This window comes from Orycteropus afer, unplaced genomic scaffold, assembly GCF_000298275.1.
Source record: "Orycteropus afer afer isolate SDZICR_OR568_19922 unplaced genomic scaffold, OryAfe1.0 scaffold00059, whole genome shotgun sequence".
Lineage (NCBI taxonomy): Eukaryota > Metazoa > Chordata > Mammalia > Tubulidentata > Orycteropodidae > Orycteropus > Orycteropus afer.
The window spans coordinates 9,148,167-9,162,109 of NW_006921646.1; the positions used below are offsets into that span (position 1 = coordinate 9,148,167).

Below are 13,943 nucleotides of genomic sequence, written 5' to 3' on the forward strand. Positions count from 1 at the left end.
GATTTATAGCCTTGGAAACCCAATGGGGGTTGCTATGAATTGGAATCAACTCAATGGCAGTGGGTTTGATTTTTTTTTGTGTGTGTGTGTGTGTGGCCATTATCTCAGGTGAGTCTCATAGCCTAAGGTGAAGGGTGGGATATGTGCTTGACAGACTTTGAGAGGGAGGCTGGGGGAGGTGACTTGCCTAGGGTCACACAGGGCTGAGAAGGTGGCAGAGATGGCACTTGCATTTATGTCTCTTCCCTCCTTGTTCAGTGCTCTTTGTATGTTGCCAGAAGATTCCTAAATAAAGGTGAGAGCTGACAGGTTTCTAAGAATGAAGATGGTGGGCCTGGGGAGGGTGGAGGTTTTGATGCATTTTTTTTCCTGGCACCAGCAAAAGAAGATGAAATCTTGGTCATGAGGGTCACCCTAAGAGTCCTTTACAGATGGAAATACTTTCAAACTCAGGGACTAAGGAGGATTTTGTTTGTTTGTTTAAAGCACACTAGAAAAGAGTTAATCTTATTTTCTCAGATTAAAAAAAAATTCTTGACTGTTGGAAATGCCAAATTTGACACCATGAATGACTAACGCCCCTTAAGGGGGATATATACCTGTCCACACGTTCCCCGGGCAGGGATTTAAACATTCGAAGGCTTTTTCATTAATCCTAAATCAAGTAGATTCATCTTGGCTCTTGCTGAAGTCTAAAAGCTGGCGAAGCTTATGTTAAATCACCCTCTCTGGGCTCTTGCTAGCCTGCTGATAGTCACAAATTCACCCTGATGAGCACTCTTGAAGAAGCCCATGACAGCACTGCTAAATTAAGAGCAGAGGGAGCCCAGGGCAGGGGAGAGGAGCTGTTTGCTTTGGCCGGGAAGGTGGCTGGGCCCCAGCCTGCATGTTTGCCTGACAGGGAGGCCTGATAAGTGGGCTGCGTACAAAGTGCTGCCTGGGGAGGCTGTGCCATCTGCCGCATATGGAAAGGCTGGGCCTGCTGGCTCTGTGCCCTGACCTGGCGGGAGAGGGTCCCCTGTCAGCATGTCTTCAGCTTCCTTTGTGGCCCACGGTCACTAAGAAACCAGGACTAGTTTTCTTCCTTTAGGTGAAAAATTGAACTCTGAAACTTTTGTTTGTTTTGATGAATTATTTCCAGGCTGCTGTCTGTTTGGAGAACGAAGCTCCCCTCTGTAGGAGAAGGGGGGAGGTTATAGTCATTCTCCTGTTGTTGTTGGTCCCTTTTCCTGAGGCCAAGAGGTAAATGCTGGACTGCCCATTGGGCCATCTTGGCAGTTGTAGCTCTTCAAGACAGTGTGGGTGGCCCCGTGGAGAAAATGCAGAAGACCTGGGTTACCTTGGCTTTGTCATTTATTAGCTATGTGACCTTGGGCAAGTTACTCAACCTTTGCATGCCTCAGTTTCTTCACCTGTTAAAAAACCAAAAACCAAACTCACTCCATTGAGTCGACCCGACTCATAGTGACCCCTCCTTGTGTTTCCGAGGCAGTATCTCTATGGAAGTAGATTGCCCAATCTTCCTTCTGAGGATTGGCTGATAGGTTTGAACTACCAGTCTTCTGGTTAGCTGTCAAATGCCTTAGGCACTAGGCCACCAGAACTCCTAAAGGGTTTCATAATCTTGGCTCTGTCTACCTTACAGGTGTGTTGAGAGCATCAGATGAAATAATATAAATAAAAAATGGAATATAAATGGCAACATGCCATGCACAGCTCTGGTAGCGTAGTGCCTAAGGCACTTGACTGCTAACCAGAAGGCTGGCGATTCAAACCCACCAGCCACTCCTTGGAAGGAAGATGGGGCAATCTACTTCTGTAGTGATACTGCCTTGGAAACCCAAGGAGGGGTCGCTATGAGTCGGGTCTGACTCGACGGCACATAACAACAACAACAACAACCCTTCAACCCAGCTCTCTGCACACCTGGGGACAGTGCTAGCAGGAGGACACCATCGTGACATGGACTTTCAGTTCATCCCTCTTCTCTTCTGAAAAGGCTGGGCTCTAATATCTCTGTGACGTGTACAGGAAGAACTGAATCAACATAACATTAGAATATGGCTTACTTGTAGGCTTCTTGAGGGGAGGAATGATGGCCTATTTATATGCATGTGTCACAGGACAGGGAGTCCTCCTGCTTCTAAGGGCAACCTACCCACTTATGTCCTCCATCACCTCTCACTTTCTCATGGAAATTTTCCCCTCAGTCTGGTCCTCTCTCCCACACCATCGATTTTCTTCTTTCTACTGGACCATACCCTTCAGTATATAAACATTTCTTAATAGCACTCATTTAAAACAAACAAAAAAACTTCCCCCTTGACCCCCTACTTCCCTTTAGCTCAGCTCCATTTCTCTGTTCCTTTTCATTGCTGAACTCCCCTGGAGGAAATTTGTCCCTACTCACTGTCTCTGCTTCCCCACCCCCATGCTTTCCTCAACCACTCCAACAGGGGCTTCCATTCCCTGTCTACTGCCTGAAATGGCTCTTGTCCAGGACCACTGTGATGTGCAAAATGGCGAATGGTCCATGTTCTGTCCTTCCTTACTCAACCGCTTTGCAGCACTGGACTCAATGGACTGCTCTCTCCTTGGAAGCTGTTCTTCTGCAGTTCTGTCTGAGGACACAGTCACTTGCTTGCTGCCCCTTCTTTCACCCTGTCTGCGCCTTTATCAATGTCTTTGGCTGGATCTTCTTTCTCTGCTTCTAAGTGTCAGAGTGCCCCAAGGTTCCGTTGCCCCAAGGTTCCGTTCTCAGCAATCAAAATCACTACATTGTTGTAGGGAGACTGTACCCTGTCCCATGGCATTAAACACCATCCACATGTGGTGTGCTGGTTACCTAGAGCCACTCTGACAAGAATATACCACAAATGGGATGGCCTTAACAAACAGGAGTTTATTCTCTTACAGTTTGGAGGCTTTAAGTCCAAGTTCAAAGTGCCAGGCTCTAGGGGCTGGGTGAAAGCTCCTTGACCTTGGGGTCCAGCTCTGCCTCCTGCTTCCAGCCCACTAAAGCTAGAGGCTTTTCTTCACTCAGCTGCTGGCTGCTGAGGCTGAGAAGCCCAAAGTTGACAAGTAAAAAAGCACCATCCCGATGTTACCAAACCACATGGCAGCCCATTAATTCAAGTCCATTGTAAGTCCCAAGGTCGGCAGAGCATAGCAGGCTGCTGGACAACGGCATGGCTACATGCAGGGTCCAAGCGTGCCATAGGCTGGAGACCATTCCCAAGGCTTCTCCTTATATACAGGAAGCAGACCACATTCCCTAAGGCAGCTACTCAGCTGCTTGTGGTAGATCCCATCATGGAGCTGATTGCCAGTGTCATCATGGGGAATAACTATCACCAGCTGCCCAGCCATTCAACCAGGCCCAGCCAAGTTGATACACAAACGTAACCACCACACATGGTGACCCCGCTTTTATTTTTCTAGTTCAGATCTCTCCCCTGGCTCCAGATTTTTATTTATGTTCAGCTGCCTATTCAACACATCGGCAACTTCAGCAGCTCAAGTTTCACATGGGCCACCCAGAACTCTTCACAACTCCAGCTCCTTCCCTCTGAAATCCTCTTTTTCCTGCCTTTCTTGGTTCAGTGAGATCATATTCTGACTGACAGCCCTTGCTCTGAGAGGGTCTACAGCCAGCTTCATGATCAACTGTGTGCAAGTGAGACCACTGGAGGTTTGTGCAGGGATGGAGCACCTCAACCAGAGGATGCTTTGCCTTGCAAGTGGCACCACCATGCTCTTAGCTGCTCAGATCTAAAGCCCAGGAGCTGTGCTTTCTCTTTTCCTTCCCTCACACCTCACATGCAGCCCACTGGCAAGTCCAGGCCACTCTCATCCCTTGCCTGAACCTTCACCATAGCCCACTCTTGACCCCCTATAACTACGCTACATATGGGAGCCCGAGTGAGCTTTCTAAAGCATCAGTTGGGTGGTTTAAATTCCTCAGGGGTTCCCACTACACCTGGAAAAAAAACCCCAAATTCCAGAAGGCCCCTATGATCTGGCCCTGCTCCTTGTATCTCTGCACCCAGGTCACAATGGCCTTTCCACTCTGTAACTAGGACAAGATCATTCACACTCAGGGCTCTTCATTTTCTCTGCTTAGAAAACTTGCTCCCAGGACTTCACATGGCCATTCCACTTTTACTATTTAGCTATCAGTTTGAAGTTCTCTTTTCCAGTGAGGCCTCCCGCACCCACCCCAGCAAAAAGCAGCCTTCCCAGCTGCTGTCTACAACATTATATACTTTAGCTAATCACAGTGCTTATTAGCACCTCAAATGATCTCATTTATTGGTTGAGGTGTTCTTTAACTGTCTCTTACCTCTAACCAGAATGTCGGATTCTGAGGGCTTGACTCTGTCATGCTCACTGTTGTAGCTTCAGCACTGGGCACAGTGCCTGGCACAGAGAAGATACCCTGATACAGTGTGTGTTTGCTGTTTAGCTATTTGCTGCTACTCAGTGCCCAATACATATCATTAGTATTTGGGGGATAGATAGGGCCTTGGGGATCATTCAGCCTAATTTTCTTTTTCTTTGGTGGCATAGTGCCTAAGGCATTTGACTGCTAACCAGAAGGCTGGTGGTTCAAACCCACCAGCTACTCCTTGGAAGGGAGGTTGGACAATCTACTTCTGTAGTGATATTGCCTCAGAAACCCAAGGAGGGGTTGCTATGAGTTGGATACACCTCTATGGCAGTGGGTAGGAGTTGGAGAAACGGAGGATGAGAGAAGGCAAATTAGTGGTCAAGATGTCCCAGCAAATTGATGGCACAGCTGAGGTGTCTCAAGCCTCAGAAGAGAGCTGATGATGGTGATGATGTTGCAGATCGTGTGGCCAGGAGGGAACAGTTAGCAGGCTGGCATCCCTGATGCTGGTGCAGAGGATGCCACAGTAAAGCAATTCTTGGGGTGTTCCATCTCTGTGAAAACCTCCAACTATCTCACTTGAAGAAAGTGGGCTGTGAAATGGGGTAGGCCCCTCAGGGCTGGGGTTGTTCAGCATCAGATGACCCAAGTCCACCATTTCATACCATCAAGGGTGCCCTTTTGTCTTATGAAAGCAGTGCTAAGCCTATCCAATAGCCTTTGGATTATTGGGAAGAAGCTAAAACTGAAAGTAGGGCTGGGGTAGGGCTGGGTTTCTGGGGGGATAAGCAGGTGAAGAAAAGTCCCATCAATGGACGGACAGCTGCTAAGAGGAAGAGGTTAGTGAGCAGCAGGTTTTTAAGGAAGGCTGGGAAAGACCCTCTCCTGTTATTCCTATTAGATGATGTCCACACACATTTCCTCTGTCACTCAAATTGTTCTCAGGCCTGAGGCTTCAAGTGGTGTCACTTCTACAGCTCATTAGCAAGAACCACACTTGGGGACAAAGGTGAGTTTCTAGCCAGAGATCCAAAAGTTACCAAACAGTCACACAGCCCCTTCCTGTCTGGAGAGGGTTGGACAAAGGAGAATATTGCCTTTCGGGTCAGAGAACCAAAAGGAGAACAAAAGGATCTAAAAGAGGGAGAGGGAGCTTTGCCAAGTGGGGAAAGAACATCCCAGCTGGCCCCTCCCTTGGCCCTGTCATGGGGTCTCTGATGCTGCCCCTCTGGCTTTACAGGAGGAGCCAGAGGCCAGGCACAGGTGAAGTGACTGGAAGGCCAGGCCTGTGACTTTGGGAATATGTAGGAAGCTACTTTTTTTCCTCTCACCTCGCTTGTTCCAGCTTCTCCCTTGCCTCCCCCCAAGTTTTGGTGAGCAGAGCAGGTGACCTGTGGCCCTGCAGGGGCCATTGAGGGGGTGACTTACATTTCTTCTGCAGAATGTTCTGTCTGGCCTTGATGAAGGCTAGGATGTCAGAGTCAGTCTGGCTGTCCCCTGTGAGAGGGATGGATGACATCGGCCTCTTGGAGATGCTAGGGGACAACCACATGTCACATTTAGTACATCTTATGTTTGGATGCAGCGCTTACCTCTCCAGAGTGCAATCTCTTTTTTTTTTTTTTTTATTATTAGGATTTGGGTGAAGATTTACAGAGCAAATTCACTTTTCATACAGCAGTTCACATATACTTTGTCTCATGTCATTGACCAAAATTTACAATGCAGCAGCTCCCCTCCCACTTCCCCCCCACAGCTACCTCCTCCCAGTGTCCATCCCTTCATACTCTTCTGCACCCTGAGCTATCTCCCTGTGCATAAGCAGCCCTTCCTTCTCCCATGCAATCTCGTTTTTGATGACTTGATCTCACCCAGGAAGCAGTGTGACCCAGGAGACACTGTGCCTCCTTCTCATTCTCTCACCCTCTGCACTGCAGCCAGAGTGACCCTCTTACAATGCAAATCAGATCACACCAATCCCTTGCTTAAAACCCTTTAGTAGTTTTTGTTAATGTTGTCATGAAATTTAAATTCTGTTCGATGACCTTGTGTGGCCCTGTATGAACTGACCCTTGACCTTGTCATATGCCAGCCCGCCTTACCCACTTCCCCCTCCCCAAGTATTCATTCACACCCTCTGACAACCCTGACCTTTCTATTAGGCAGATTTACCAACTTCTAGCCTCAGAGTTTGCTTTCGCTGTTTCCTCTCCCTGGACTTCTCTTCCCCCACACATTTACATGGTTACACAGTCAAATGTGCTTTCTCTCATGGCTTTTTCTGTCCCCTCACCATATTCCATCTGCCCCTCTGTGCCCCCAACTTTCCCAACCCAAGCCCATTTTACTTGAGGCCTGTCTCCTGCAGCACCCAGCCTAGATGTTACGTCCTTTAGGAAATCTTCCAGTGTGTATCTATCCTGCACTTAGCCCTTGAGGAGAGATAACAATTCTCCCTCTTTCCTTAACAACAACAACAACAAACACAACGCACTGCCATTGAATGGCATCCGAATCATAGCGACCCCCCCGTTGGGTTTCCGAGGCGGTATCACTACGGAAGTAGATTGCCCAATCTTCCTTCAGAGGAGTGGCTGGTGGGTTTGAACTTCCAGCCTTCTGGTTAGCAGTCAAATGCCTTACGCACTACACCACCAGAGCTCCCTCCTTAAAGACAGAACCATCATATTTAGCTGGGCAAGTTGACACACAGCTACAAAACTACATTTCCCAGCTGCCTTTCTCCACCCTCCCAGAATATTCTGAGGTGGGGCTAGTGGTCTATGAGGGAAGTGCCTTTGCAGCTATGTGTGGCCAGGTGACCAGGTTCTGGCCAATGAGATTTGTAAGCAGAAGTGTTGGGTAGAACACATTTAGGGAAATTCCCTTAAAAGAGAAGGATGTTTGTACCTTTCTTCCTCTTCTTTCTCCACCTATTTCTACCCACTTTTAAAAAAATGTTCCTTGCAGAGCACCTTCCTGGCTTTGCCAGTCTTCCTTCCTTGCAGCCATCACTTGTTTAGAAGGCAGTGGGGATTGAATGTGACAAAGAGTTTTCACTTGTCACCATAATTTCTAGTTTCTGGACATTCTGGCTGCAATACAGCAATAAGTACTAAAGTAGGAGGGCAGGGAGCTGGGGCATTCATTCTGTCTGGTGGGCCAAGGAGGGTCAAGTGGTGGCACTCCTCCTTGGCCAGCCTTTGGGGAAGTGTGGGGTCTGCCAAGTGGAAAGGACAGGCAGAGATTCTCATCAGAGGACATGGGCATGCCAAGTAGCAGGCGCTGGGGAGAGGTTTTATTAGTGTAGTCCACTCAGAAACCAAAGGCTCAAGGGCTCCGAGGTCAGGCTGCCAACTCCAAATCACCCCCTTTCTCCACCCTCCCAGAATATTCTGAGGTGGGGCTAGTGGTCTATGAGGGAAGTGCCTCTGGGGCAGTTGTTCTTCCCTTGTACAGCACCAGGGACATCCACTCACAAGGCATCATACAGAAACCCTGCCCACACAGGGCTCCAGTGAGCCTGGGAGAAAATTCCCCTGTTCTGGGAATTGGGCGTCTGAGAGGTCCCAAAGGATTCCCGGGACATCAAGGCGGATGCCAGCTCTGCTGCTCTGTCTGAACACGAGGTTCCTCAGGTTGTGGGGGAACCAGACTCATGATTTCGACCCATCCCACCCCTTGCAGGGGCCTGTTCCAGGGGCCAGGAGAAGAGAGGAGCCACAGACCTGTCTTCCAGGGGACTGCTGGTGCAGCTTTTCTGACTGTACGATGCAGGACAGGGTGGTGAGGGCAAGATTTTCCTGGCATTCACATCACTGCAAAAGCCAATCAGCAAAAGCAAATGGTAAGGGAGGAAGGATCCAGAAGAGAAACTCAGGAGTTATATTTAGAATTGGGCATCTGAGAGATCCCAGAGGATTCCCAGGAGACCAAAGCAGAGGCCAACTCTGCCATTCTGTCTGGACACGAGGTTCCTCAGGCTGTGGGGGAACCAGACTCATGATTTCGACCCATCCCACCCCTTGCAGGGGCCTGTTGCAGGGGCCAGGGGAAGAGAGGAGCCACAGACCTGTCTCCCAGGGGGGTGCTGGTGCTGCTTTTCTGGCTGTACGATGCAGGTGAAGGCAAGATTTTCCTGGCATTCCCATCTCTGCAAAAAACCAACCAGCAAAAGCAAAAGGTAAGGGAGGAGGCTTCCAGAAGAGAAACTCAGGAGCTATATTTAGAAGCTAAGAATCCTTTGTCTTTAATGGTTTACACATTAATTTTCATTTTTGGAACATTGCATATATTGCCTGTGGAAAAACAATAACATGCCAGGTCCTGTGAGAATGCTCTGCAAACATCATGCCATTCAGTCTCACAACAGCCTAAGACGATGTCCCATTATTTCCATTTTATAGATGAGAAAACTGAGGCCTAGAGAGAGAAGGAAAATTCTGAAAGTTACCCGGCTGGTTAAGTGGCAGAGTAGATTAAGCCCCAAGTCTGTGAGGCTTTAGAGTCTGTGTTCTCAGCCACAATGCTTGACTCTGTGCATTCTGAGGAAGCAGAGGCTCAAAATACTGAACCCTGACCACACCAACTGCCTCGGGTGGCTCTGATGACCAGCTCTGGTTCCATGACTGAGGAGTCAGATCCAACAGTTTACACAGGTACCACTTTGCCCATGGAACTAGGTTGCTTTGGTTTCCTCACAGCAGACAGTGGAACCTAGCAGTGCTACCCAGAAGGCAAAGAGGCCAGAGGAAAAAGCTGGCCTCACATGCCAGAATATTCCACATATCTCCAATGGCATGGGTCCTTACTCTAAGTCACAGCTGTAAGGATTCAGTGATGGGATTTTTTCCCTGTTTTGGGATGATCCTGCCTGGAGACAATGTTGGAGCTGGAAGAGGCCTAAAAAAGTCACAAGACCCTCTTTTAGAGATAAGGGCACTCAGGCTAAGAGGTGGGCTAGGGTTAGAGACAGGTGAGCTGGTTTTGCTAAATTTGTTTCACTCAGTTGGAGGTCCTCCATAGATATTTCTTGTTCAACCCCTGAGTACAGCTCCTTTCTAGGCTCCAGCCTCCCACTCTCTCCTTCCCTCAAGGAGGTGGCAGGGCCTCTGACCCTAGGGCTGACCCCACAGGATGAGGACTTTGGAACAGACAGACAGGAAGGAAATCAGAACCTGGGACTTTTTTTCTTTCCCTCCTGATGCCCATTTCCTACCAGTGCAGAGACTCTCCACTGCATTTTTGGGAGGTTAAATATTGCTGGGCCTACGACTCAATGGCACATAACAACATGTGTGGTGAGGGCTGTAGGACTAGAGTTGGCCACAAGGTGGCAGGCTGTGCATACTTTTCTTGGGACACCTAAAAAATTCCACTGGCTTCAGTGGATTCTGACTTACAGTGTGACCCTATAGGAGCTCTAGGTAGTTCTGGTAGTGTAGTGCCTAAGGCACTTGACTGCTAACCAGAAGGCTGGCAGTTCAAATCCACCAGCCACTCCTCAGAAGGAAGATGGGGCAATCTACTTCCGTAGTGATACTGCTTCAGAAACCCAAGGAGGGGTCGCTATGAGTTGGGTCCGACTCCAGGGCACATAACAACAACAACAACATAGGAGCTCTGGTGGCGTGGTGGAGCTCTGGTGGTGTGGTGGAGCTCTGGTGGCATGGTGCCTAAGGCATCTGACTGCTAACCAGAAGGCTGGCGATTCAAACCCACCAGCCACTCCTCCTACTTCCGTAGGGATACTGCCTCAGAAACCCAAGGAAGGGTTGCTATGAGTTGGATCAGACTAGAGGGCAGTGAGTTTGGTTTTTGGTTTTATAAGTGCCTAAGGCATTTGACTGCTAACCAGAAAGCTGGAGGTTCAAATCTACCAGCTACTTCTCAGAAGGAAGACTGAGCAATCTACTTCCAGGGACTCTCTGGCCCCTAAGCTGCTTGAGTGTCCCTGGATACCAGATTGGAAACCCAAGGAGGGGTTGCTTTGAGTCAGAATCAACTCGATGGCAGTGAGTTGTTTTTTTGTAAGACAGAGTAGAACTATCTCATAGAGTTTCCAAGGCTGTAAACCTTTATAGAAGCAGTCTGTCTCATCTTTCTCCTGCAGAGAGGCTGGTGGGTTCAATATACCAACCTTTCAGTTAGCAGCCAAGGGCTTAACCACTGCACCACCAGAGCTCCCTTTCTCAAGAGAATAGTGACCATTTCTCAGAGTTCCTGCTGAGAAGTTCCTGGTGCAGGCCTCCAGAGGGAAGGAGAGAGGGCTCTCCATCTTGCAGGTGCTTTGAATCCACCTCTGCCAAGATCAGGAGCTCTGGTAGCATAGTGTCTAAGGCACTTGACTGCTAACCAGAAGGCTGGCGGTTCAAACCCACCAGCCACTCCTCAGAAGGAAGCTGGGGCAATCTACCTCCGTAGTGATACCACCTCAGAAACCCAAGGAGGGCCACTCGTTATGAGTCGGGTCCAACTCGATGGCACATAACAACAACAACAACTGCCAAGATCGGTCTGGAAACTCTAGTGAGTCTTCCAAGGCCAAGTCATGGACATGCAAATGGCTTGTTAACTCAATGGTTTCCCATGAAGTACTTTCTAAGATTCCAGGGATAATTCACAGGCACCAAATGTTGAGGGTTGGGAGTGGGTGGAAGAGGGGGAGATATGGGCCGTGGGGCAGGGCAAAAGGGTTCCTTTACCCTACTCACTATGCCAGAAGAAAGCTATGAGAGCTGTTGATGGAAATGGCTGACCTACATGTGTGCTATCACATCTATGCTAACCCCTGAACACTCACTCACTCATTCATTCAACTCATCCACTGCTCACTGAGCCCATTTTCTGCAGTATGGCAGGCACCGTGCTAGGAAGTGGAGACAAGCAATCGCTGCCCTAGGGGAGACAGAGGAGGACCAGGCTGTACAGTGGTACATGGTGTGATCACACCATGGCTGAGGAGTATGCAGCACCTTCTGCAGAGACTAGCTGCCCGGCCTGATGCCTAAACCCACCTATGCCGGAGGATGGTATATTATGAAGTCTTGGGACTCCCAAGGGAAATGACTCTCTGGCCCCTAAGCTGCTTGAGTGTCCCTGGATGCCAGAGCTCAGCTTCTCTAACCCTTTAGACCATGTCTCAAATGACCTTTGCCCTCTTCTGACCAACCAGACTTTGACCTTGAGTTAATTTTTCACAAGACAAGAGAGAACACTAGCCATCAGAATGAATAAGGATTAATAAGCAATATTAATAGTAATCAGGCCTCTGGAGTGACCATTTAGAGTGTTATGAATTTAGTGTAATTGGCCTTCAGGACCTGAGCATCATTCCTTGGGCCTGATGAAATAACGTTCCTTTTAGAACCCAAGAAGCAGCGGGCCAGTGCCCGCTCCAGTACTCTAGAGCTCAGGCCACAGCAGCCAGCTGGCCTTCTCACTCTAGCAGTCCTTCAGGGGCACTGGAACATTGATCTCAAGAATGAAAGTGTCAGAGAGACCTTGGTAGAGATGAAGGTAGAGAACCCAAAAGGGAGTGGTGCCTTGCCCAAGGGCACATTACTTGGAAAAGCTATGACTGGAATTCATTTGACTGGCACTTTGTGAAAGTCAGGGAGCTCTGGTGGTGGAGTGCTTAAAGCATTCAGCTTCTAACCAAAAGGTTGATGGTTCTAACCCACCATCTGCTCTGCAGGAGAAAGATAAGGCAGTTTGCTTCCATAATGATTTACAGCCTTGGAAACTCTGTGAGGGAGTTCTCTGTCCTGTAGGGTCACTATGAGTCAGAATCAACTTGATGGCAATGGGTTTGGGTTTTTTGTTTTTGTGAGTTGAAACTTGGGAGTCTCTTTGGAGATAACTTGTTTAAGATCCAGACATCATCTTAAATTGGAATGCCTAAGGAGTATCCTAAGAAGCTGTGGTGGCATAGTGCCTAAGGTATTTGACTGCTAACCAGAAGGTTGGTGGTTCAAACCCATCAGCCACTTTGCAGAAGGAAGACTGGGCAATCTAATTCTGTAAAGATTTCCACCTTGGAAACCCAAAGGGGGTTGCTATGAGTTGGAATAGACTCAATGGCAGTGAGTTTGGTTTTTGCTTTTTAAGGAGTGTGATAGTTGGAGTTGTGTGTCAACTTGGCAAGACCACAATTTTAAGTGGTTTAAGCAGTTGTGATGTGGATTGTTCCCATGGTGAGATAAGATGTATATGTTTTGAGCAGCCAATCCATTGAAAGGAGTTTCCCTAGGGGTGTGGTCTGCTTCCATATATTTATGGACATCCTGGGAAAAGGGACACTCTTCTGTGGATTGGGATCCTGTTGTGCTGCCTACAACTGTTTGTGAGTGAACAACCCACCATTCCGCCTGGTGATTTTGGATTCATCATTCGTTGTAGTCGACAGCCAGTATACTTCCTGCCAACCTTGAGCTCCTCAGCCCCTGCAGCTGTGTGAGTCAGGAGAAGCCTCAAGCTTGATGTTTGATCCAAGAACTTGGGACTTGCCAGCTTCTATAAGTGTGTGAGCCATTTTCCTAAGATAATTTTTTTTTTTTTTTCTCTCTCTAAGCTTTACTGATTTTGCTTCTCTAGAGAACCGAGCCTAACACATTTGGTACTGGTAGTGGTTCTAGAGAGACAAAATCATAAGGATGGGCTTCTTAAACTGGTTCTCACCTATTCTGTTTTGGTTCTCCAATTTGATTAATTGTAAAAGCACTGGTGACTGTGCCTCCATTAGTAAAGATGGCCCTGCTAATCCACAGCATGAGACAGCAACATTAATATGCAAAATAGCACCACCAACAGATCAAGTATTTTTGAGAAGTGAGGCTCTGGGTGAACGCACATTTGATACTTTTCTGTAATTCTGTCATCATGAGGAGTATAAGGAAGTTGGTTGGTTGGTCCTACTTATGCTAGACAAAGTGGTGAAAGAGAGAGATGAGTTCAGGGCTGCTGAGTCACAGCTCAAGTGCCACATAAAAGACTTCAATGTTTCCAGTTGTGCTCTGAAAGAAACCCTTATTTCTCTAGTAACAGAGCTCATATTGCCCAAAACTAAAACCAGAGTCTTATTGTAAGAGTTACTGAATTACAATGCCAATTGAATTGCCAACCCAGAATGGTGTCTGAAGTTAAAGTGAGGGCATTTATTGGGAAAAAAATGGGATCCTGAAACCTGGAATGAGGACATATGGGGAGTCAGGAAGATGAGGATAAGCAGCCTGTAAATTCTGTTGAATCCCTCCCATTTGAAGGGATTACTATAAAACCATCACCCCTCCCACCTCAGTTTGATGGGATTAACCCAGCTGTTTCTGCTGGGTCATTGTCTAAGGTAGATGCCATGGAAGATATTGCTGAATGTTCTCAGGAATTGCCCCAACCACTCATCGTTGTTGCTAGACCTATAATTAAAGTTAAGTCCAAGTGAGCCCCAAAAGGTGAAATACAAAGTGTGACTGAGGAGGTGGTACACTACACCTGAAAAGACCTATTTGATTTTGCTAACATGTATAGACAGAAACCCGGAGAATATGTATGGGAA

At 48.0% G+C, this 13,943-nt stretch overlaps 1 protein-coding gene across 1 annotated transcript in view; it reads right to left on the reverse strand.

The window, feature by feature from the left end:
- The window catches only part of KIF6 (kinesin family member 6), a 645,852-nt gene that overhangs the window by 34,572 nt on the left and 597,337 nt on the right, over positions 1–13,943 (reverse strand). Inside the window, exons 20-22 of the mRNA XM_007939465.1 lie at positions 8,463–8,543; positions 8,119–8,208; positions 5,819–5,925 (exon numbers count right to left, since the gene is read on the reverse strand). Of these exons, the coding sequence (XP_007937656.1) occupies positions 5,819–5,925; positions 8,119–8,208; positions 8,463–8,543 (278 nt within the window). The remainder of the gene's footprint in view (positions 1–5,818; positions 5,926–8,118; positions 8,209–8,462; positions 8,544–13,943) is intronic.